Source organism: Haliotis asinina, chromosome 10 (assembly GCF_037392515.1).
Source record: "Haliotis asinina isolate JCU_RB_2024 chromosome 10, JCU_Hal_asi_v2, whole genome shotgun sequence".
Taxonomy (NCBI): Eukaryota; Metazoa; Mollusca; class Gastropoda; order Lepetellida; family Haliotidae; genus Haliotis; species Haliotis asinina.
The window spans coordinates 31402387-31427931 of record NC_090289.1 but is presented as its reverse complement, the minus strand read 5'-3'; the positions used below and the strand labels follow the sequence as shown (position 1 = coordinate 31427931).

Here is a 25545-nt window from a genome sequence, read left to right as displayed (position 1 = left end):
ATTATTCTACACAAATCTTTCCTCAATTGTCCAACATTCCATGAAGGTACAAAAAAGCCTTGATATTTAGAAACTGAAGTGACAAATGTATTTACAGGAATTCATTTTGACCCTTCATAAGCAAGGAAAAGGGAGAGTTTGAAAGCTCCTCCTCAAGGAGAGGTTATTTTCTGAAGGTAACACTTGAGGTAGCAGTTGATAGAAGTATATATTGGCAGTGACCCATTCCCTGGGAAATCAATAAGTGTTTTTCAGGAAAATAGGTCAAGGTTCCATTTCACTTAAACCAGTGTGTCATGTATATGTGTTTTTGGTGGTCAGGGGCACCTAGAAAGCCTCGCAGGCTGAAGCCCTGTAACACTCTGAGATAAAAATACTGTGAATGCGTTTAGTTAAGGGATCAAACTCTGGGAACTTAACTGCTAATTTTTAAAAGAGAATCTCGAAAACACAACCACAATGTTCCCAGAACACTTTACAGGTGTTCAAAATGTTTATGAATGTGGACTTGGTCTTTTCACTATGGCTGAAATAATGCTTATGTGAAGTATAAAGCCCATCTCAACTCAAACTCAATACTTTACAGGTGTTTAAAAGAACTATTCCCAACAAAACCACCAAGCTCCCAGACCACTTCACAGGTGTTTTGAGGAAAATCCCACTCAACCACTGTATTCCAAGAGCATTGTGCAGGTGTCATGAAGGGAATCCCACGCAACCACCAAGAGCATTGTGCAGGTGTCATGAAGGGAATCCCACGCAACCACCAAGAGCATTGTGCAGGTGACTTAACAAGAATATCTAAACACATGCAGCAAACTCCAGATATTGAGAACAGGTGTTTTAGAGACAACTTTCAGACACAAACACCTAGCCCAAGCAGAGATTCGGTAAAAGCATTTGGGTAATATTTTATATACAACCAACAAACTAGGGCATAAGTATAGATGTGCTGAAGAGATCTCAGAGATCTCAGAGATCTCATAACACAAGCGCCAAGCACTCATCACAAAGTACAGGTGTTTTAAAGAGATTCACCCATGAAAAAGTGCCCATAAACCCCCAAGGACATAAGTACCAATGTTTTGAAGAAATTCTCAAAAACATCTACAAATCCCAAAGACATCAGTACATATCTTTAAGAGAGATGCACTTAACATATCCATCAAACCTCCAGAGCATAGAACAGGTGCTTTACAGAGATTCTCCCAGAAAAAAAGAGCATAATTACAGGTGTCTTACAAGTTTTGGAACACAGCTATCTGTTCCTAGAGCATGGGAACAGACATGTTAAAGAGATTCTCTCACAGCAACCATCCAGCTCCTGGAGGGACACATACAGGTGTCTGAAGAGCTTCTTTCAAAACAAATATCAATCTGAGCCATTGACCCTCAGCTGAACAAAGGTCGACCATCTCCACAGCATCAGAACAACTCATATCAGCACCAGACCCTCAGTTTGAGTCATTATTTATGAATTCTCTGACATTCCTGATTTGTGTTGAAGATTGTCAGTATCGGCCAGGGAGTCACTGCCCAATGAATCTGAGGAGTAGATAGCACTGGAAGATGGTGGTGCTACACATGGCACCAACTGCCTATGATGTGTGTTCTCATCACAGTATTGATGTATAAATTTGATACAGACAAGAGCATACTTTGATACCAATCTCTAAATGGCTTTGTCCAGAAGTGACCTCTGTCTCTACATTTGGGATGAACTATGGCCAACGCTGTCTTGTCGATTCAAACCACACAAATAACTATAATGGCCCTGAGTCTGACACATCATGAGATGCTCTGACTCTCATGATGCCGATGACTCTGCTGACATGAGTGAAAGATGCAGAACTCAAAGGAGGAAGTAACTACTACCAACAATACCGCTTTGAATACATCCACATCTAGGTGGAGCCTTAATTAAATAGACACATGTTTACTCCTTACTGTAAAAATTTCTGTAAAATCTGAACATTTGCACATTAAATTCCTATAGCGTGAAGATGATCTGCTTTATGGTAAGAAAAAGGTTTGTTAAAAATAAAATAAATAATAAAATAAAAAAATAATGGAATTAGGATTCATGAAATACAAATGGTAGTAACGTCTTTGAGAGAAGTAACAAAAATGATGAAATAACAAACTGATATATATACAAAATGAAAGAAAAATCTAATAACATTATCTACCTTATAAAACTTTGCTACTGTTTCTTTACTGAATGTCACCTAACAAAATAAATCACTTATTTACAATGTTGTAAATATACTGCATATCTGGATATCTGTTCCCCTTTGACTTAATCTTGTTCAATCAATCAATAAACAAAACTAATGAAAATCAAATAAATTATACTAATGATACAAAGAATAGATCTACAGCATCACATTTCAGTGTTTCCACACTCCTGTAACTGATGGTGATTATCGCAACAGTTATCACAAAGACATGTCAAAACATGGCAAAATTTCAATCAACATGAGAAATATCCCTACATGTCCTTCCCTCCACAAAAGGTGTGGTTTCTTACTCAGGAAACGTGCAATAATAGACCAAGAACATTTCAACATCATTTGCATATTTATTCCCTTCAGCTGTGCTAAACAGACCCCCAACAAAGTCACCTTACTAACAGCCATTTAACGCATGCCCTTTAAGTCAAGTAAACAACTACAAGAATTAGACATTTTTGCGTCAAGTAAAAACCATCCTTAAGGAAAGTACAATATTCCTCAAACATGTTTACTCAATCAGGAACGCGGAAGACCTCACATAAGCAATTTGATGTCATATTGATTTTTGTATAGTCGGCCACAGATTAAATCTTGTCTCATATCATTATGATCATTTATCTCCCTGAAAGGCAGCCACCATCCCGCCTATGAAATTGTATGTCATCATTGCACTTGCATAAATACAACATTGCTTAATGGCCAGGATATGAATGCCCAACCAAATCATACTTCATTCACAAACATGAATGTAAGCAAAAGAATGATTAATATTTCTTGATGCCAGGGGAAATGGAATCAAGATTTTCGAAAGGAATTTCTGGTCCAGCTATGGGCAAAGTCCACCCACTCTGTCCTTATTTTCAAGCCAAACATATGGACAGGAAAGATGGGTGGTTTGTGAAGAGATATCTGGTTCCAAAAGCTCAATGTCCTGCACAATTTTAAAAATATGTATTGCAGCTAAGGTTTAATGATTTTGGGGCGATAAGCAGTATTTTTAAAAATGTTTTTTATATGGCTTAAACAAATTCTGTTGAAGTATGAGAAAACTGTAGTCATGTGGTTAATAATTAAATCTTTTCTACCCACACTGAATCATGGGTGCTATCAATTTACAACTTTGACTAATTAATTTCACTTTGATTCAGTTACTTGCAATATGTACAGAAACTAAACAAGTGATTAATAAAAGAATACCAAAAATAAAAAAAATATCGAATACACTGACATCAATTACAAAATTACTTTCATGATCCTCATCAATATTCTTAGGCAGAGTCTCTACAGATATTTGTTTAGTACAAATACATAATTGCATAAAAAAATATTGATTAAAATATCTTCCAGCCTGATGCAAGATGTCAATGACTTATCACCATATTTGTTTGTACTATTCCCATTTGAAAGGATATTTCTAAGACACTATAATGAACAAAGTACTGACACCTCTATACTTCCACTGACAGTCGTAAGTCACTGACTAATGAATCTAAGAATTTTTTCTCTATCAGCAGAACTGCCTTTCTTGTGTTCTAAGCTCCCCAACTTGTCCATCAATGGAAATTGGAACAACCTTATCCCCAATTTAATTGTGAGACTGACTGACCACTCAATATGGATTCTGAGCCTTGAGTAAGCGCCAAGATTAATTGAAATATTGTCTGAAAACAATAACAGCAGTTCTTTCTTTGCACATCCGAAACATGTTCATTAAAACAAGTAAATATGGACAGAAGGACAAAGATCATATTTCAGCAGATGAGACTACCCAATATTTCTGTCAACATGAGACAAAACCTGGAGATTACATTCACCTTAGACGAGCACCTCATAATTCCAAATCATTAGGACAAACAACATAATCAGACAGCGGTGTGATAGAACGGGCGATGCCAGATGCCTGGAGCACTGCTGTTCACATGTTCACATTGTACATACAACATTTGGGGTACCAACCACTATGTATCAAGGTGTGTCGGATTTCAACAATCACACCATGCATCAGTGTTTAACATAGAGCCTTTGGGATTAGTAACATTTTCAGAAATTTACCATTTTCATGTGATTGATGTTTCTGTTGGGAATCACTTCAAAAATCATTATCCATCACCTTCACGGAAATGACCAGTGATGAACTGTTTTGTCACCTAGAATAATACAAAACATATCATGGCAGAAATTTACGTTTCAGTTCTGTCTGGCATTCACCTGAACGAGTAAAGGAGTGCAGGAAGGAAGAAAGGCGTAACATAGAGATGAAGAGAAGGATGAAGTGGCTGAGAACTGGATTCATCTTGATGCTAATGAGCAGCCACTGATTAACTTATTAATTACAGTCCAGGTACTCTACAGAGGGGTTACATCTTCAGACCAGAGTCCAATAACCCTTGCACTTAATAACAAGTGGGAGGCAAATTTTGATATCGACTCTGAATAATAGGTACCATTCCAAAGCCATCAGCACCATCTGCATGTCGCTGTCCTCATCCCACATCAACTCTCAGAGATGATCTGAAGCCTCTAAACCAAAGCACCTCAACAGTAACCGGAGATCAATTTTCAATCAACACGACAAGCAAAGCCATGATCCTCTGCCATTGTTTTGTAGGTGACAAATCTTTTTCTTCTAAACTGAAGAGAAACCAGCTTTTGCCCTTAGGTATGCTCAGGTGATCCCATTCCCAACACACACGCCCTCACAAAGGGACAGTAAAGGGCCGCCAGCTATCTCTCTCTCTAATGATCTCGCCCATGACTTGGCCCAGTCCAGATGCTTAAAGCTATGGTCTTATTAAAATCTCCCAATATTCTACCTAAATCCTCCCCTCAACATTTGTGCTTCATATTTACAGTCGAGTTGTACACATCACAGATGACAACCAGAAATTAAATTCTAAGGTGTCTCCTACGAGCCATGTACTTAGTCATTATCAGATCATAAAATTACAAGAGATCACACCTCATGATACATTTCCCCTAATTACAATAATTTAATAAAACTCAGTTTCCAAGTTTTGGATCAAAAGAATCATTTAGATGTTTTAACTGTTTTTATCTATTTGTTGTCTTAAATATGTGGTCTTACAGCTATACAGCAGTCGTAAGTCTGTGCTAAAGTATGGGCCTTACGATCACTTTAGCTATGTACCATAAATCTCCAATAACTTTGTGAGATGGGATCTTTAAAATATCAATATTCAACATGTGATAGAAATATTACTTCTTTTTCATAATACATTTGACAGAATAGCTATATCAATATACTGTGTACAAATATAATGGGGGATGACCTTAATGCGGGGTTTGCGACTTTTGGTTGTTTAATCTTGATCGAAGAACTGTGTAAATCCAAAAATATTAGCACAATAAGAACTACCTATTGTTGTCATAAACATAATATACAGCAGTTTTAGTGAAACTGAAAGTAAAATTCAAGAGCTGTTATTTCATCAAACTATTTGATCACTTAACTTTCTCTTCCTACAGAATGTGGGACAATGCCTCAAAATGCACACAAATATTTAACCATATTTGCCTAAAGCTGAGCACTTACAACAAATAAAGACTTCACGTCTTGACAGATTCCCCTTAACAGCTGTACAAGAATGGATTGCTCCCCCCTACTGCTAAGATCAGCCCAAAGGGGCTTTCAGATTATGTTTCAAAAAGTGCAAAACAGCGACAGTGATTTCACACCTCGAGGTGTTTTTGTTGTCTCCTCACCTGAACTTCAGCCTTCGCCAAGTTTAGGCCAACGACCGTATTCAAGGAGGTATGGCAGATGCACCATGAATGAACCAGAAGCCTGTGTTTTCTCTGTGACACTGGATCCCATAGGTCATTGTTAGCTGTGTCAAACATGCTCGCGACTCAGGTAAAGCAGTTTAACACAGTAATACTTTGTAATGACAGTTTGAACCATAAGGGAAGAAAATGAAAGGCCCAGCAAGCGTGTTCGGCAATAGAAATGATAGCCTCGTCCCCTACCGACACCCCATGGAGACCTACAAATTTGGACGACATCAACAAAATTGGGGTAATAGTGGGCCGCCAGGTAAGGCTAGAGTCAGTGCACCTTCAGATTCATCTCAAACGTGTGCCAGGCGCGTGTCTTGGGTTTCCCATTCTAGTATTGCCGTTAGAGTTGCTGAATACTGTTTGCCGTCTATTGTAGAAAAGAGGACATGGCATTGATGTCGCGAGCACCTCGCTTGATTGGGCCCGCCCCTCACCCCCTTCAAGGAGCAGAGCTACAGGCCCAAGCTAATCAACATCCAGATTTATTGCATAAGTGTTCATCGCTCCACAAAGGGCTGTCAGAGGCAGGAGGATGAGCTGAGCAAGAAAGAACACCTCTTTGTTCCTTCACCCACGAGGCTTTTGTCACCGGCGTGTGGTCCGTCATTTAAGGTGACAATTCCTCGTTTTTCATTACCTAGCAAGATCATCTGAGTAAGGCTGGGGCAATGTGGAGATGCGGGCTACTGGAGGAAAGACAACGTAATTATTGCTGTTTCAATTTCTTGTTATTGATAGTATTATTGGATGGTAAAAGAAAGCTATCGCCTCAAGTTGATCATCACGACTTTTACCAGACAGTGAATATGATACTCTGTGACACTAGAAAGATATGATATACTGCAAGCATTGATGGGTTAATGTTCGCAATATCAAACGAGTTATCAAAAATTTTTTGAGGACCTGACTTCATTGACATGATACTTAAGAAAATATCATTAATTTCTCTTTTCTTTCTGGGAATGGGAAAAAGTGTTAAAAAAAGGTTTTCAAATTTGTCCATATTATGGCACGACATTGACAAATAGTCTTCAAAATGTAAATTTTTAAATTCTCCAGAACAAAATAGACTGTTCTATCAAATGTAATAGCACAGAAATGTCAGAGGACAATTTCTGTCTTTCATAATTCATTTTTTTCACTTAACATCTATAAGCAGGGCTACCATCTCAAATACCTTGCAAAACATTAGGAAATATTTTGTGCTAATACAATCTTAACCTCTTACTACTAAAACCTGTAGAACACAAACATTATACCTTAAAATGATATTCAAGATCAAAATATGCAAGTGTGAATGAAAGTTAAACCCCCAAATTAATGAACAACTGAGCACTGATAAGCAGTCTATGTTAACAAACCTGCAATGATAGTGCTGGATAAATGTAGCACAAAACTAAACTCACTCACGTTAAAAGACATTAAGCATGATTAAATAAATGCATTATTTTTTGGTTCAGTATGATCAGATCACAACAAAAATAAGTATTTTCAAAACATCAACATCCTTGTTGAGTGGCAACATGAGCTGACAAGAATAGACACACAAACAATATAGATCATTATTGGAGCTGCAGCAACAAGCAGACCTGTGATTACCGCTATAGCTTTAACTGTCAAGTGTTGGTTATACGGGCTCGGTCAAGGGTCAAGCCAACAGTACAACAGTCGAAATCAGTGTATGGGATAGCATATTAAAACTGGGTATTCATCTCCAGCAAGAACTTCATCTTTTCATCGCCAAGATGAGATCCAACAAAGACGAGTCGGCTCCAACAAGAGCCTCGCTGTCCTCCTCTGTATAATGGCCGAATTAACAATACATGTATTGTAATCTTTAACTTCTGAATCTGTGAACAAAGTATTTAACTTTGGAATTACCAGGGAAGGAAAAGCACATTCAGGATGAAATAATCCTTGCATTCTGACCGATCAAAGACGACCAATGAAGCTTTTCATGCTTTGTTCCGACCATGTCTGGTAGGGAGTCTAATGCCACCTGCGATAAGGGTCTCAATAGTTATAATTATAACACTGCAATTCCGCCAACAATCATAGCAATACAGTCAACTTGCCGCCCTTATCCCTCATACCAAAGCCAGTTATTTTGATTCCAAGGTAATTGTTTCAAATGTGTGCTCGAGATGGGTGAGGGAGGGGTGATGTAAATTCTTTCTGAATTCAATAATTAATATTTGCTTCCATGGTTTTACCACGAAGGTGTGATTACAGCCATTGAAGAGCAGCCTGCTCTGTCCCACCTTTATGAATAAATAATTTCCACCATCAAACTCCACAAATGAGCATCAGGACTAATCTCTGCTAATTATTGTGACTAAATCTCTGCTTTAATATTTATGAGTATTTAACAAAAAATAACCAACGTTTGTTCACATTTATCCATGATTAAACAAACACTGTGATGTAAACAACAAATAGGGCTGAAATGATTTGGTTTGATTCACAGAAAATCAAATCTGACACCTTAACCATTATCACTGTTTTTATTTAATATTTGAATACCTATTTAAATTATTTCCATGCTGACAAAACATAAATTTGACTCCAACGTCAGCGGTTTCAAGTGCAGAAATAAGGCAAAACAGGATTGCTTGATGCTAGGTTCTTGCATGAAGAATCAAACTGAAAATGACTGAATCGAATCAACTTGAGTGTGAATCGTTTTAGCCCTAGTGATAAGTAATACATAATATAGTACTAGCGCTTCACAGGTAAGGCTTTGTCTTATCTTTTTCTCATTCTTGAAATTAAGCAAGTGTGTCCCTGCATCAAACCCCTTCTTTCATCAAATTCCTTCTTTCACACATTTCAGGTGAAACAGTGTGAGAAGCAGGTCAACTTAAAGCAAATTGTAAACAAAACTGAGCGCTACTATCACCATTGTCATCTTACATCCAGCCAATCCACAAATAGGTAAGAAAGATATAACCAGTCCTTACATATTTTCACTTGTCACAGACTAATGGCCATCTGTTTAAAAAACAAATAAAAGATTTTCCTACAATATCAAATGAACATATAACTAGTCCATTCAAATTTTCGCTACCAACCATTTAAATATTACGCTGTAAAATATCTTGAATTGTAATAAATAAATTTATTTTCAATACTGCTAAATACAGTGTAACTAGCCTTAGGAAGAGTACAACTGGCCATTACAGATTAGCTCCAACTAGTCTCAGAGAAATGTCAATCCCTTTCAAACCCTATAATGGATTGACAATAAAACAAGCTACCAAAAAATAATAAAACAATAAATATACAACGCTTGTTTTTGTTAAGCGTGACCCAGTGGCACTTGTTCAATGACAACATTCATGCACCCAATGAAAAGTGACTCATATATGCCGAAGGTATTTAGATACAAACATAAGCATGGCTACTCCCTCTGTGACACGTTTTACCTCAATCAATAAATACCAAGCATGGAATAGCCTGATAACTGCCAACTATTTCACGTTAATGTCAGCTATACCAACTTGGAATAATCCATTCAATCTCCTACCTACAATGTCATTATTATGCACTATCAGAGTGAATAAATATGCATGTTGGCAAGTGTCCAAATATCTGAAGTGTTTTCCATGTTATTTTAAATTACAACAAAGCACAATGTCAGGCAAGTGTTTTTACCAGGGAATCAATAGGGCCAAGCTTCATCACTAGTATCAAGCCATCTCTTGATACAACCACCAATATTTTGACTAAATGTAATTGAATATTGAGATGGCACTGCTCAGTGGACCAAGATTGTTATTGGCGCTTTTTCTCCACCAGGAAGAAATACCAAACAAAGATCTCAGCTATGATTGCCTAAAAATATCCAAACATTTCCTTTAAAACAACCTGTGAAAGAAATTGGTAAATTTCAATGCATCCAATAAGAGAATATTAGCTCGAGTCAAAAAATTATTTAAAAGAAAATTCACTTCTAACTCATATGGGTTCTCTGAAAGTAATCTGAATGAATATGGAATCACAGGTTTCCACTGGTCTTGCCATGATTCTAATAAGTGTATATAGTGTTGATTTCATACTGTGAACTGTGAACAATAAATGAACATCTATGCATGCATACTGTGCTATCAAAAAAAGGTTATGTTTTACAACATGTAAATATCAATAAACCACCATCAAACAAATCAGTCACATACCTACTTCATTGGCCATTCTCGTTGCCATAGAATGAGTCAAAGACAGCAATCTGTTCTCTTCACAATTAAACACAGCAATACTTATTAAGTTTACACCATATAGGTAACATATAACAATAAAACCACTGAAGCATAAGGTCCAATCAGGAGAAAGTACCATCCCCAGACGGCCAATCAAGTCAGGTAATCCAGGTGAGCTGAGCCAATCAGCTTACGCATACAGGTGTGTGCAGTGCTCGACTCTAAGCCTATTAAGGTGTTTACAAGGTGTGAAATTGACAGGTTAAGAGGACAATACACCCGTCCAACAAAGTGATGGGATGTTTGGACAATAATCATGTCTTAATTAAGAAGATCAAATGTGTTTACACTAAGAAGATTGCAAACACGTTTTCTAGTGACATTTCCTGTGTTGTATCTGTTAGGCATATTTGTGGAGAATTGTATAATATAGTTTTTGAGTCTCTTAATATATCTATTGTTAAAATACACAGCTCTAAGTGCCATCTAATTTCCTATTAGCTAAATATTTGTTTTTACTAAGTTCCCGAGTAATTAATACTTTCTGAAAGTAGACTTTCATATATGTAATAATGTACTATACTGGTTTCTTTATACAGCTGTGAAATAGATTTAGGAATATTTAAAATTAGAATAAAATTAAATTAAAAATTATTGTATTGTAAATCCAATGAATAGATAAGGTCTTTTTACATGAGAAATTATTTCTTTAAGGGTTTAAGGTACACTACATATTAGCCAAAAATAAAATAAGCTTCATTAATAAATGTTAATTTTTTTAGGGATCCTGTTTTAAGATGTGAATAATATGTACAATGTTTTCTCATCTTCTTTTTCATAGTGTGACACAACCCTGCCATGGATTACCTTTGTGAAGGCCTATGACTAATTCCTTACAGAACAACAAATATTTGTTACACTGAGGCATTCCCCACTCCAACCCAGTAATCTCACCGAATGATCAATGAGTCTCATTATCCCACTTTGTGTATCTCTGTCAATTCTACTCCCTTATCTAAAACACTGGGCCCCATTTCATTGCTACTGGTCCAGGAGCTTTGTGCAGTTCCAAGACAGTGCAAAATTGACAGAAATCAGCTATTTGGTGACTCCTCTGTCTCACAGAACAAGAGGTATCCAATCAGAGATCAGGACGTTTGTAATATAACCAATGAGAGCACAGGACGCTTGCATACTCCTGAGATTGAGGTGACCTAACAGAGAGAAGTGTTCCCTTGCTTGACATAAGTGACGCGCCTAGGTTAACTGGGAACTGTATCCTTGTTGAAGGGAGTGGAATATATGGAGGTAGATAATTGACTTAATATGCAGTGCTTACTACAGTAGGTAATTAATGATAATTGCCATATTGTGATGAATTACCAGGATAAGAAATCATCATCAAAGTTTACTTTAAAAGAGAAACCAACAGGACATCAAATGAATCATCTGGTATGAATGAAAATGTCAAAATGTCAGATGCAAATCAAATGACACCATAATAAAATGCTTTCACACAAAACAAATTTTGACTTCAAGAAAATTATAAATAAACATTTCATAAAATACTTTTTGAATGGCATTTCTTAAACACGAATTTTGCATAAATGCTGCTCAAAGTTCAAATTGTGAGCACCTGCCACGTCCTAGGACAAATCCAATTTGCCAAAACTGGCTGTTTTCATTCCAGTGAAGGCATACTATAGCACTGTGTAGCGTATTAAATAATAAACTATAAATACACATAAACAGTAAAGGTGACTTGTCAAATAATTTTAAATATTTGCACGTAAATAAACAACTCCACCGGTACAAAGAAATTCTGGGCGACGTAACTTGAAACCACTTGCCAACATATGGTTTTCTTCAAGTCCAATGACATGAATGGATAAATGGGTAACGAAAATACAAAGCACTGACAAGACAAAGATCAAACACGTCCCTATTGCCTGGCATCCTAGGAAACAGACCATACAATATGTCCTCATTATGAATAAACTCCACCGTAGGTATCGGAATGTATGTGGAAATAGGTCGCCAACAGGAAAATGGCTCAGCGCCCGGCCGCCACACACCACCATCCGTCACTCGCCCCCGGACATAAATATATTTGTCTTGGAGGACTTGTTTGAAAATACTTACACCTGCACATAATAAATACTAAATGATAACTAGTTGGTCTTGTGACGATGACCATGTTTCTCCGCCATATCTTCCACGACCGATGTCGGTCCCATATTCGCCATCAGAGACGGTCTACACGCCCAACGAAGCCATATGTAGAACGTCACACCTTTCCTTACCTAGATTCATAATCAGTGTCCTTAGTGTTAAAATCTCTCATAGTTCGAAAGAATATCCAACTAAACTCTGTTTAATTACGTTTTCTTCATAATTTAAGAAGATCTGGTTCTAAGAGAGGCTGGTACTTCGATCAATGACGGACCGCAGGTGCCGGGAAGGTGTTAGTCGTTAAAGAAATTATCCAAAGACCGCCCTGAAACCGCGATATAAATTAACGCAGACACAGCCACATATTTATACAAGCACCATCATATAATCAAAATGTTCACCTACCGTTTTTTCGCCTTGGGTTCTTCTGTTTTCTTCTCCCCCACCTGGTGACTACCTCTGCCATGTTTTCATTTAAAGCGAACTGAGCTGGGAGGACCTTGATAAATGCGCATGTACCGTTATTCGTAACGACAGCTTCCGGTCGCCAGAGTAGACACTTTCACGTATATAAATTTCCTTCTTACCGCGTGTTTCCTGAAACTTTAATCTGATTAACTATAACAGACCGTGTCATCATACAAAAAGTCCACGGTCGGTTTCCGACTCGGTCTCGAGAGGTTTTGTTTTCGATTTGGCGTGGCGATGCGCTTCTCGAGTGACACACACGGAATGGCCAGGTGCCCGGGCTGTTCACTCCTGCCAGTGTCAGCATCCGCCATCACTCGGCCCTTGTTAAACACCTTGTAGAGATACCTTTACCATACCGAACCGAAAATCATTCATTTCACAAACATTCTGAAATCAAAATGCAATGACATCATAATTTGACGCATATATCATTTGGTCGCGTTGGGACTATCTTTGATGGCAAAAGACAGGTCTACCTTTGATCTAAGAAATTCCACCTGAAGTCGCCTAAATCTGACCATTGGTTCAAAGATGGTAAATTTATGTCGGGAATGGTACATGGTTGCATAAATTAGCAAGAATGCCTTTCATTCTGCATTTTTATTTTGAAAACCGCGGATTGAGAGGTCGTTATGACTCCTTTGGTGATAAGGTGGCCTGATTTGCCAACGAGTCAGGTCGGGGGAAGAGAGGCTGGGCACGGCACACACCGAGGCGATGTGTAATTTGATCGCCTGTGCCAAAATGCGTTGAGTGATTATTGTGGCAGCTACAGTCTATATATCCGTCCATATGAGATGGCCGGAGAAATGTGCACTTGTTATCGGAGCTTCACGAGTTTGCGGTACTGTACTTAGTGAAACTGGCCTTCGTACATGTACCTCCGAGCGGCGCACGACAGTCAAATCCGCCAAAACCATGAGCCATGCTTGCACAGACTGGAACATTGAATTTCTGGTCACACTCGGATGCTCCAGGAATATGAATTAGATATTTTTGCATGTGCGCATACGTGCATTGTGGATAATAACGGAATTATTAAGAAATGTAATTACTCCGTCTGACAGTACTGTAATATTGTATTGGTTGGTAACGGTAGGGGCGGTTGCGGTTTTATGAAATTAACTTTTACACTTTGCACTCGCCAAGGGAAAATCGTTTCTACATTGTACCGTCATGCTCAACCATGCGAAGATTATAAATTACATGATTGAAAATTGGTGAAAAATTACAGCAACTGTTCAAAGATATGAAAGGAGGGCCTGAATTAAATTATCTTCATTTGGTTACCTGGATATTAAATAAATTTCTATAAAGGTAACAGAGATTTAGAATGGCCACATGGCATAACACTCGGTGACTTAATTAGCTTAACTCAAATAGTTAACATTTGGTGCGGTTTTTATAAGTATAGAAATATATGTCATTTCTTTGAAGAAAAACAACATATCGTAACAGTATGTGAAGTGAATCGAGGACATTTGCAATTCTAATGTAATTATGAGGCATGACTGAGATGGCGCGCGAGATGATCTTGACAGCGCCCGAGCACCCCGATACGACTATTAGCCTCCAATGACTCTATACAATGGAAAGTTTGTCCACCCCATCTGGCGGCAAATTCACCTGAAGTGTTGCAAGGTGGGGCTTGAGTTTCAATAATTTTCTTCCCTTTAAACATGATCAAAGTAATTGCTCCAGCTATTTGTGCGGTTTGTTCAGGCACTGTGCACGATCGTAGTTTCAGACCTGCCCCGACCGCTCACCCCTGGTAAATACCCGAACCGTGTGCGGAGCCGAGCCTGTGTGGCCATCTGCCGTTCTATCACCCCCCTTTCTCTGTCTCGGGGGTGGCGAGGGCTACCCAGGACGGGAGACGGGGCTCGCACAAAAGAATCGTGTAAAAAGTGAATACGATCATGTTGCGATTCTTGAAGGGAGTTTTTGGAGAAGTTTGGCGAATTAATCTATTTGAAATGCAGTGCTCTATTGCACGAACATAACAGTGAATTTAATGCCAAGGATAATGGACTTTTTATTCAGAAGAATTTGTTGTTGCCATGACTGATGCCAGTGTTAAGTGTCTGTTTATTCACGGAAAAGCCCGAACACAGGGTGTTGTCGTGAAAGACGGAACAGTTAAAGAGAATTAAGGTCTGTCCGTGTGGAATTCGTTTCGAATTCTAGTTCAGGTAAACGTCCTCGTCAAAACTTACAAAAAAAATCAAGATGTCAATTAAAACCAAAATAGGAACATATTTTTAAAACAGTATTTTACCTTTGAAACTCTGAAAAGTATTGAAACTGTAAGAGGCAGTAAGAAACAGAATCCAAGGTAGATAACCCTCGTTATTCACGCATGCAAATGTGTACGTTAATAATTATGTTAAAAGCGTTGAAAAGTTTTATTGTAGGCATATCCAAATTTGACGCATCGACAAAAAATATGTTAGACGCAATACATTTCCAATTTTGATTTGTGCCACACATTCACGTGTCGATTGTTTTGGTTTTATTGTTTGTTTGTTTTTTTTTTGTTTGTTTTGTTTTGTTCTTTTGGGTGGGGAGGGGGGTGTTGTTTGTTTGTGTGGGGTGTGTTTTGTTTTTAGAGGGAGTGGGGGCGTTTTTTCCCCCTTTTTTGGAGGGTCTGTTTGTTTGTTGTACTTTGTTTCTTTTTGAATAGCATATGACGGATGTGAATAAGTTCATCGTTTTTGCGAACACCTAGTGTCAACACTGATTGATAGCAAATAATGTACACATGCCGATCATATAATCGGATATGAACAATCGATCCTTATTCGATTCTTAATCGATTTAGAGTGTGTTTTTCGAGTGTATGTAAATTATTTGAATTGAATATTTTATGTAAGTGTCTTGAAACTCGCATGTACAGATCCCTGTCAATGTGCGTTTGCTTTGCCAGAGTTATTTCACTGTATTTCCCGGGGTTGATCCGGTGTGTACACAACCGGGATATTTGACATGTTTATTTATAGGTATTTGTGACATTTTGTGACAGAGAGGCCAGACGGATGCAATTAAAATACACTAGCATGTATTCTAGGATTGTGGAAATTCTGTTTCAAACAGAGATGAAACAGTTTTATGGAATTAATTCTGCAGCGGTAAATTACCTTTAGGATGAATGCATTTGATTAGGGTTATAGTGGACAATTTTTCAACCATTTGAATCTCTACCTTCACCAACACGACGCTCAACTCTCCGCCACGCTCGCACTGTTAATGACAGCCACGGTTATTTATGAAATTGACATCATCCAATGATAATTTTCTAAATAATAACCGGCCGTGTGCTTCATCGTGGGGGTTGTATCCATAAATGAGTTTATAAGAGAGGAAAGGTGGGTATCGTTGCGGTAGTCCTTCTAATTCCTCATTGGGAAAATTATACACTTTTCTGCTATTGGCAGGACAGTCCATAACATGCCCCCCCTAGACGGCTAGACTGCACCTGGACAGACGCTCCCACCCTGCGTGAGACAGGCAGGTTAACACCAGGATATTCTGATTATACGCACAAAAGAACAAACGCTTCACAAGTTATTGTTCTTGAAGTGATGGCTTCCTTCCTAGTGTATTGAAACAATGAATCGTAGGTAAAGTGTAACAATGTGTGTGTATTCTATACTCCACGATATACACGATAGCACAGATATAGCGCATTTCGTTTAAACGTATTTACTATGAGCTGTTTTTTATCCCATACGTGCAATTGATATTTTAGAGATTTGGGTGCTTCATATGCCAACAGGTCTGTTAAGTATCTGTACTTATGTTTTTTAACTGTTCACTTGTCATTTTACAATGTGTGACACATTAATAAGTTCCCTTAATCATCATCATCATCATCATCATCATCATCATCATCATTTCTGATAAACTGTACAGAAACAGTATCAACAAACAAGCAAAAGGATTAATTTAATGCCTCTCCCGACAAAATAACATTGCGACTTGCCTTTCATGACATTATCACAAAAGAACGATGTCATAATTAATATTAAACATACAGTATATGAATATAAACATCCACACTGAAAGAATGCTTTCACCTCTGCAAAGGACTAAATGTAAACTTAAGACTGATTAAATCATCATGAAGTGATAATACAGTTATGTAATGATTTTATGATATGATTTATGGATCTAAGTTACCATGCAGACCATCATTTATGCTATACCTGTAGTACATTCATATTGTATTACTACACATATGCTTATATCAATGTATATTTCGTCTGACAATAGAAGCAACTTGAATTACAGCAATATACGTGTATGTGCATTGTATCTGTAACGTCCTCTGTAAAGTTATATAAATACGTGTATGTCATTGTAGTATTTTAGACAATCGTTTATATACCTCACCAATTTCATAATCAACCTGTCTGTATGAATACATATAGACTACGTGCTGGGCTGCTATTATAAGTATATACCCCTGGTGTATGATAGCGGGTTACTTCATATCAACATTCAACAACACAAACTTTCTCAAAACTGTGTGGACTGACACACGCCTTCACGGGGCCTGCAGGTCAGGTCTAACGACTTGTTCGTCACAGTGCTGTTCAGGTCATCCACGTTCGGGTGTAACGACATGTTCGTCACGGAGCTGTTCATGTCACCCACGTTCAGGTATAATGACTGGTTCGTCACAGGGCTGTTCAAGTGTAACAACTGGTCCGTAACAGAACTGTTCAGGTCATCCACGTTCAGGTCTAAAGACTGGTTCGTCACAGAGTTACTCAAGTCATCCTCATTCAGGTGTAACAACTGGCTCGTCATAGTGTTGTTTAAGTCATCCTCGGTTAGGTGTAACGCCTGGTTCGTCACAGAGCTTTTCAGGGCACCTTCAATCAGGCGCAACGACTGGTTCGTCACAGAGCTTTTCAGGTCACCTTCAATCAGGCGTAACGACTGTTTTGTCACAGAGCTGATCGGGTCATCCTTGGTTAGCTGTAACGACCGGTTCGTCACAGAGCTGTTCGGGTCGCCTTCGATCAAGCGTAACGACTGGTTCGTCGTAGAACTGATAGGGTCATCCTGGGTCAGGTGTAACTTCTGGTTCGTCACAGCGAGCTGTTCAGGTCACCCTCGGTCAGGTGTAGCAACTAGTACGTTACAGAGCTGATCAAGTATAACGGCTGGTTCGTCATAGAGCTGTTCAGGTCATCCACGTTCAGGTGTAACGACTCGTTCGACATAGACTTTTTCAGGTCATTTTCGGTCAGGTGTAATGACTAATTTATCGTGGAACTGTTCAGGTCTTCCTCGGTCTAGTGGAACGACTGGTTCGTCACAGAAATGTCCATGTCATACTCTGTCAGATACAGCGACCAGATCTGTGTAGGATACCCCCAACAACCAACTCTTCGCGGATCTGTTCAGAACTCGGTCAGTTCAAACCTGAGATTCGTTAAAGAGCTGTTCAGACCATCCTCCGTCAGGGACAACGACTAGCTCATCTCAGTGCTGTTCAGACCATTTTTGATCAGGTACGCCATGGAGCTGTTCTGATAATCTTCGGTGATTTGAAATGCGCAAGTCGTCCAACAGCAGTTCCCTCCATCCTCTGCCAGGCTCAAAGACCGATTCGTCCTTCTACCACTGCAACTAAATTATAAACTAAGTTTTAACAGAATCTAGCATTTGTTGTTAAGCGAAGGATTTCAGTAGTTTCAGTGATTCCATTCCATGCGTGAAGCACGCATGTAGACCTTTTGAAATTCATATTTCTTTAACAAGAACTATGGGAAAACAAGAAAACTTACACAAGGACTCACCAACGATCTACCGATTCAGTTTGGTGAATAGAACAGCATCCCTTAAGAGTGTCAGACACGAAATGGAGGGTTCGAACCCCACAAAAGCGGCACAATTCAAAGTAAAGTGGTACAAATAGAAAACTTTCGTCATTTCTAGATTTTCTGGAACATACAACCGAAACGACCGGGACATAACTGTAATATAACTCAAGATGGCGGTAAACCTAACTCACTCACAGTTTGGAGAGGTCTAGCAAGCCAGAGCATCCCTGCGGAGTATTAGTTACCTGTCGTGGTTGTTTGTAAAACCACGCATAATGGTTCCAAGGGAATAGTTCCAGACATGTGAATGACGTGACCCAGTGCAAGGTCATCAACAGTACAGGTCAAGTTCCGTCATCCTGACCCGTTATCTGTCCGTGAGATGCTTCAACATACCCACTCATCTGCAACAACAGACAAACGTAGTGTTTATATGTTTAATGGCATATATCCAGTTTCGATTGAGCTTCGCATGTACAAAGCAGGGGATATGGTAAGTACACCTTTTGGCCAGAGACTAGCCTTGCTCCAAGGCTCTGTTGAAGGCTAAACCCATGGATATATAGTAATTATATCCTTTAAAGAGTCAAGTCTAGATAAGAGGACAGGTCGCCTGTCTGTCAGAGGGGTACTTAGATATTTTAAGAAATTATCGTTTAAACTATTAATTAACACCTCGGACATTTGTGCGAGTGTAGCAAAAGATTACACACGGCTAGGAATCAGGGATAAGATTTTCAAAGCCTTCTTGCTCTCAGACAGTCGTAATGTTAATGTAAGGCACTTACGACTATCTTATCGCGAAGAGAGCTTCGAAAATCTAGGCCCAGGGTCCCATTCTCAAAGCGAGCGTAGCGCTAAGGTGATCGTAACTGCAATCTTATAACATTCGCTTACGACTGTCCGTGGCGCTAAGGTGATCGTCGTAACACTCATACTTTAACATAAGCTTAGATCTGTCGTAGCGCTAAGGTTATCGTGACTCCCATAATGTAGCATAGGCTTATGACAAGGTGATCGTAACGCCCATAGTTTAACATGGACTTACGATTGTTGTAGCGCTACGATCGTTTTGTGGCATGAGATACGTTCCACGCAAAGCAATCGCGGCACTACGACTGTCGTTAGTAGATGTATTTTAACGTTACGATACTGGTAGCTCTCTGGTAAATATGTAAGACATGGTTCAGATTACTTTCGAATACTTAGCCCTCCTTCAATACTTGGCTGTTTTGAACATGATTATTCTAAAATCAGTGTGGTATAATGCGTCAAAAGCGATTCCCGACGCGGTTCAAACTTACTGAATATTATTATTTTCCCCGCATTAATTAATGAATATCATGATATGTTTCACAAATCCGAGTCTTAAACAATGATGCCAGGCTTTCGTATTATGTACTTCTCAAAAGAAGTTATGGAACATTCTATTCTTTCATGTAACGATATATTAACTATGCTGGCATGAAAGACTCGTTGTACTTGGACCGCTTTTAGCTGTACATATTTTTGACGACAAAGGTTGGCGCACTAACAGGACAAGGTAGAAACCAATAATATCTCTCCAGTTCTCTTCTGAAGCAGCGGAAAGAAACATGTAACATTATTCGGAATAACATATCAATTCTTTATACACAGGTAAGATGAAAGAAATGCTATCCAAATATTGCTTGAGTACAGGGTATTGTTCATTGTGTAGCGCGACATGGATGTGCATTGTCCTCAGTATGCCCAGATGGAGTATATTATGGACCCCGAATCTGTAATTCTGCTCTCGGTTCCAGAATGGCTATCCCATTCCTGATCTGCTTTGTTGTACCTAGTTTTGAAAATTAATACGATATTCATACACAATGTCCAATTTGCCCGTCTGTCATAAATATACACCTTTATCCTTAAACCAAACTAGGCCAAAAGTGTTCAATGCCTGCTCGAGATCGCTTCACGCATTGTTCTTTTGTATTTCTACGCGGCCTATTTGTCGCGGGGCGGTAACCTCCGCCCCTTCAAAGCTCTGATTGGAAATTAATAGCGTTTCTCACCTGGCTGGTAATTGCAGCGCGAAGGTAACCGCTTACCTGTAATTAACTATGAAAAAGGTCTTTGTTAATCGATTGTTTATCATTCACACCTCTGATCAAAGAGGAAAGGAATCACGCGATGAATTTAACGCACTTTTAGACTAGGATTCAGCGTCCGTGGCAGCTGTTAGGTGTTTTGAAGTTCGCACCGGAGAGCGTCCAGTGGTTGCAGTCGGAATTGCCGTCTCAAACTAATGAATTTATGATTGGATATCCTTTGATTAGAAACTCTTCACTCAGAACAATTATTCTTGAATCAGAAGATACAAATGGAGCATGATACCTTTTGAGCGATGAACGAGGACAGCGTTGTCCAATTCTGGTTAGACGCTTGGACTGCGCACTGATCTCAAACGATTACGATGGCAACAAATACGACAGGATACGTGAAGCACCGGAAATATTTGAGTCTTAAGATATCCTGGATCTCCATATATAACTCCTGGCCTGCATTGAAACAGTCAATAACTGAAACTTAGTGAGTAAGGTTATACGCCACTTTTAGCACCAAAAATGGGCTTCACATGTGTCCATGTGCGAAATGAACTCGGGTTGAAAACCGAACGTTTTAACCACTCCACCGCACCAACTACTGGCATAGCAAATATTTCATATTGTCAACCTATAAATGGTCCAACGTACTTCGAACAACTTGACATGCACAACACTTATTCGGGATGTTTCTACTTAAAGTTCCAAAATGAAATGTTTCACATTTGTTGAAAGGCGGACTGCATTCTAGACTTTCCATAACACATCACAAGACAACGTAATATAATTTCAAGATAGTTTCAGAGATTACATGTCCAAGTAATTTAACTAGCATCAGCGTCTTTGAGGGACACTAACGTATCGGCACTGGCAGATTGTCTAAAGTTAACGAACCTTATTTTCAACGCCTACCCTCAAAGAAAGGCCAGTGATCGTTTACCATTAATGGAAAACGTGTATGGTTCTGACAAACCAAGATTAATAATCAGGGCAAATCTTGGAGACGAACTCAGAACTGAAGATACTGGAACTATGGCTTTGATGCAGCGTCTGTGAGTATTGTGAGGTTGTCTTCATGAACGTTAAGTTATAAAGGTTATTGAATTTGCATACCTCATATCGTTTGAATATTGTATATTCATGTACTTACTACCTCACGGTGTGTTTGTCCTGGGTCCTCAGTGAACGGAGTGAGTTTGGTGAATGCATTCTCTGACGTTACATTTCTAAAGCTATTTTGTCAAAAATAATATGTCGTAAACTTCGAATATTTCAAGACTGTCAGCAGAAGACAAAAAGTTAGTTAGGTTTTACGCCGTTTTAGCGGCAGTATCACGCGGCGACACCAGAAATGGGCTTCACACAATGTGCCCACGTGGGGCATCGAACCCTTGTTTTCGATATGACGAGAGAACGCCTTAGCCACTCGGCTACCCCACCGCCCCTAAGACAAAGAGATAATTACCCACAGACTTGCTTAAGACCGTGAAATTCGTGGTAAATGATACTGCGATATGAAAACACACTCTGTTAATAATTCCTGTATTCATATCTTTGTATCAGTAATTTACTGAGCATTAATGCATCTTGTAGTTAATGTATCGCCCTCTTTCGCACTGTTTCTCGGAGCGACCATATCGTCGTCCATGTTTACCGATAATAAATGCTGCTTCCAGGGTATACATAAAAGGTTTGTAATACAGAATACAAGACTTACGAGACATTCAAACTCACACAGGTGTGCGGTAACAAACACAAAACGTCAATCACAAAGACATGCTATAACAAATTACTTCAACACATAATAAGGTAAAAAACACAAGACGTGAAATGCCAGAAGCACTCTAGGAATCAAATTCTAAGGAACTTGTGAAAATAGGAGTTGACTCGTGAGATGCGGCACACGGACACGGGTGGTCAGGCTCGTCGACGTGGTTGATTGTGTGGTCGAATATAAGACTCGAATATTTGCAAACCGCCCAACATAGTTAGAAAAGTGCTAAGAGTCGCGCACATAAATACATGTTAGTTACAGTCAGCTAAAAGCAGGATTTTGTGGTACAATGTGTGTCCTGGTTGATAGTTTGTACCCGGAACTCGAAGGGAAAAAACCCCATTTAAAAATACACACACACAGACAGACACACACACACACACACACACATATATATATATATACGTTTAATTGTGTGTAACACAACAAGCAGTAATTATGTCACCACAGCTATCCAGCTCCCGGAGCTGCTTTCACAAAAGCTGAACGTATGCTCGTGAAAATCTGATTTGACCGAAAACGTTGTATACCGCATTCTACGGCTGTAAAAGGAGTCACAGAAACGACCCATAACGTTGACATGCAATACAATACAATACAATCGAATAGCCATTTCTTTCTTTCTTTATTCCAGTTTTAGTCACAAAAAACACATGGGTGTTTGGGGCGGTGGCGTAACCTTGTGGTTAAAGCGTCAGCTCGTCATGCCAAAGACCCGGGTTCGATTCTCTACAACAACGTGTGAAGTCTATATCTGGTGTGCCCCGCTGTGATAGTTCTCAAATATTGCCAAAGGTGGCGTAAAAGTACTCACTAACTCGCGTAATGTCACTCACTAACATGGGTGTATACTTTCTTTTGTCCGTCGGTTTAAATTGTCGCGAAGAGAGTTAAAACGACCTGAGAAAACGGCACACTTATTTTCAGTTCTGATCATTGTAGTTTTTATTTATTTCTTCTGATGATTCACAGCTAAACAATATTTAAATTAGCATTTCCGCTTAATTACATACATTGTCCCGTATGGACCTTGTGTCAACGGATTAAATATGAAATATTATTGCGTCAAAATATAAGATTTCATCATGTTTCGTCAGGGGAATATTCTTTTGAGAAAATGATTGGCAATTAAGTAATTCAAATCTTTCCAAAGATCCAATTATCTTAACACAAGCGTCTTCAAGAGGGTCAATATAGACCTAAACAACATGTATCATTCACGTTTCTAGTTCATTAATGTTCTATTCAATCTATATTTGAGTATCATCAAACGCGGGCGTTCTAGTCGAGATGTCACGTGTTAGTTATGGAATGAAATTGACCAGGCCGTCTGTAGTAACGTAACTTGTCGAGTATTTCCGACTGCAGCAAGTGCTCGGTTGTATCGTGCTCTCCACCTGGTGTTTGTTTATCATGGAAACTCTACAAATCCGTAAACAAACTTATTTGATTATCATTGACAGAAGAGGAAATTGTAAACAGCCTTATTGAAAGATCATCAAGGTTGAAGGAAACAGTCAACAAACTTTCTTGAACGACGGGTATTCGAGCAGAAAGTCACACGTGACGGCAATCCCGTGGCACGCGTTGAGTGTTATACAGGTAGGACTTTATTACCTGGTGGTCAGGGGCCACGCGCCGGCGCGTGATAAATCTGTGACGCTTGACCAGTCAACCGGGAAGCGACATGACCACCAAATCCGGGTGGCTATAGTAATGAACACGATATTTGCATAGGGGTGTACGCCAGAATAGGAATTATTCATGGGCGACTGCCCCCACACAGACACCCCTGGAGGCTTGCATAGCGGTAGAATACGGCGAGGTTATTTACCGTTGTTTGTAGGCCACGGATATGGCAGAGGAATAAAGAGAAATCAGGGCATATTGTCATCGTCTCGAAAAAAACATGGTATAATGCTGAAGATTTACGACCCGAAATGGAAATATCTTAATTATTCGAAGTGCCAGAGCTCTGCGAGTCACACCTTGCACAAGAGAGTCCTATGTTGGCACTGTTGTGTTGGCATTAGGAAGAAGCCTGTACATCATCTTTATGATTAAATATTAATATATTTGCAAGGATTAATTTCGAAATTACGAGGCTTATATATGTTGATGCTAGAAACTATTCGACGGGCTTGTGTCTTAAACAGAGGCATCAGATTCCATATATTTACTTCTTATTAAAACATGATTATCAGTGAAAGAACAAATGCATAAAACATAATGTGTAGACATAACTGGTCTTATCATAATCACTGAAATCTGCCTGTCAGAGATGGATATAGGCAGAAAGACAGGCAACAGTTTATTTTCGTCTCACTTCTGTACATGCAAAGGATGTTTACAAACATACAAAAGAGTGTAGAATCACGAGAGTCACAAAATTACAATAAAAACATAAACTTTATATAAGCATTTATTATTAAGAACAGTGTTTTAAATAACTCCCAATAACGGTAAAATTCATGCACCTGCCATCCCCAAACATGGAGCGAAGGTCACAAATTAGAACATGCGTCCTGACACAAGTCGTAATCAGAGGAGATTAAGCTCATAATCTCATCCTGACCATGGCCTGTATCAAGTGAAGCACCCCCATGGTATCCCCCATCTTTGCTCTGATGAGGATTATCTCAGTAATCCAGACATGACGGTTATTTCCTAGTCGTCTTAACGAACCAATGTTATGACATCCCAAGGTCACGCGGAGATGGACGTCAGCGAGGTGGCCGGATGGCCAGCAGGGCGGGTTATGTTCAACACAGAGTCAGTGTGGTGCTCAAAATGGCGTCTAACCCTAAACACTGATAAAACGAAGATAATATACTTCAGAAATAAGAATATCCGCGTCTCTGAGAGTAAGTATTTTTGTCGGCAACATGAAATTATGGCAGAAAACAAATATAAATATCTAGGACTGTGGTTTGATGAATATTTGGCCCTACAATATACAGTCAGGGAAATAACCAAATCTGCTAGCAGAGCTTT

At 39.0% G+C, this 25545-nt stretch overlaps 1 protein-coding gene across 1 annotated transcript in view; it reads right to left on the bottom strand.

Annotated features, from left to right (window-relative positions):
- The window catches only part of LOC137297949 (zinc finger E-box-binding homeobox protein zag-1-like), an 88068-nt gene extending 75086 nt beyond the window's left edge, over positions 1-12982 (bottom strand). Inside the window, exon 1 of the mRNA XM_067829954.1 lies at positions 12806-12982. Coding sequence (XP_067686055.1) covers positions 12806-12866 — 61 coding nt within the window. The 5' untranslated portion in view covers positions 12867-12982. The remainder of the gene's footprint in view (positions 1-12805) is intronic.
- Positions 12983-25545: the final 12563 nt, after the last annotated feature.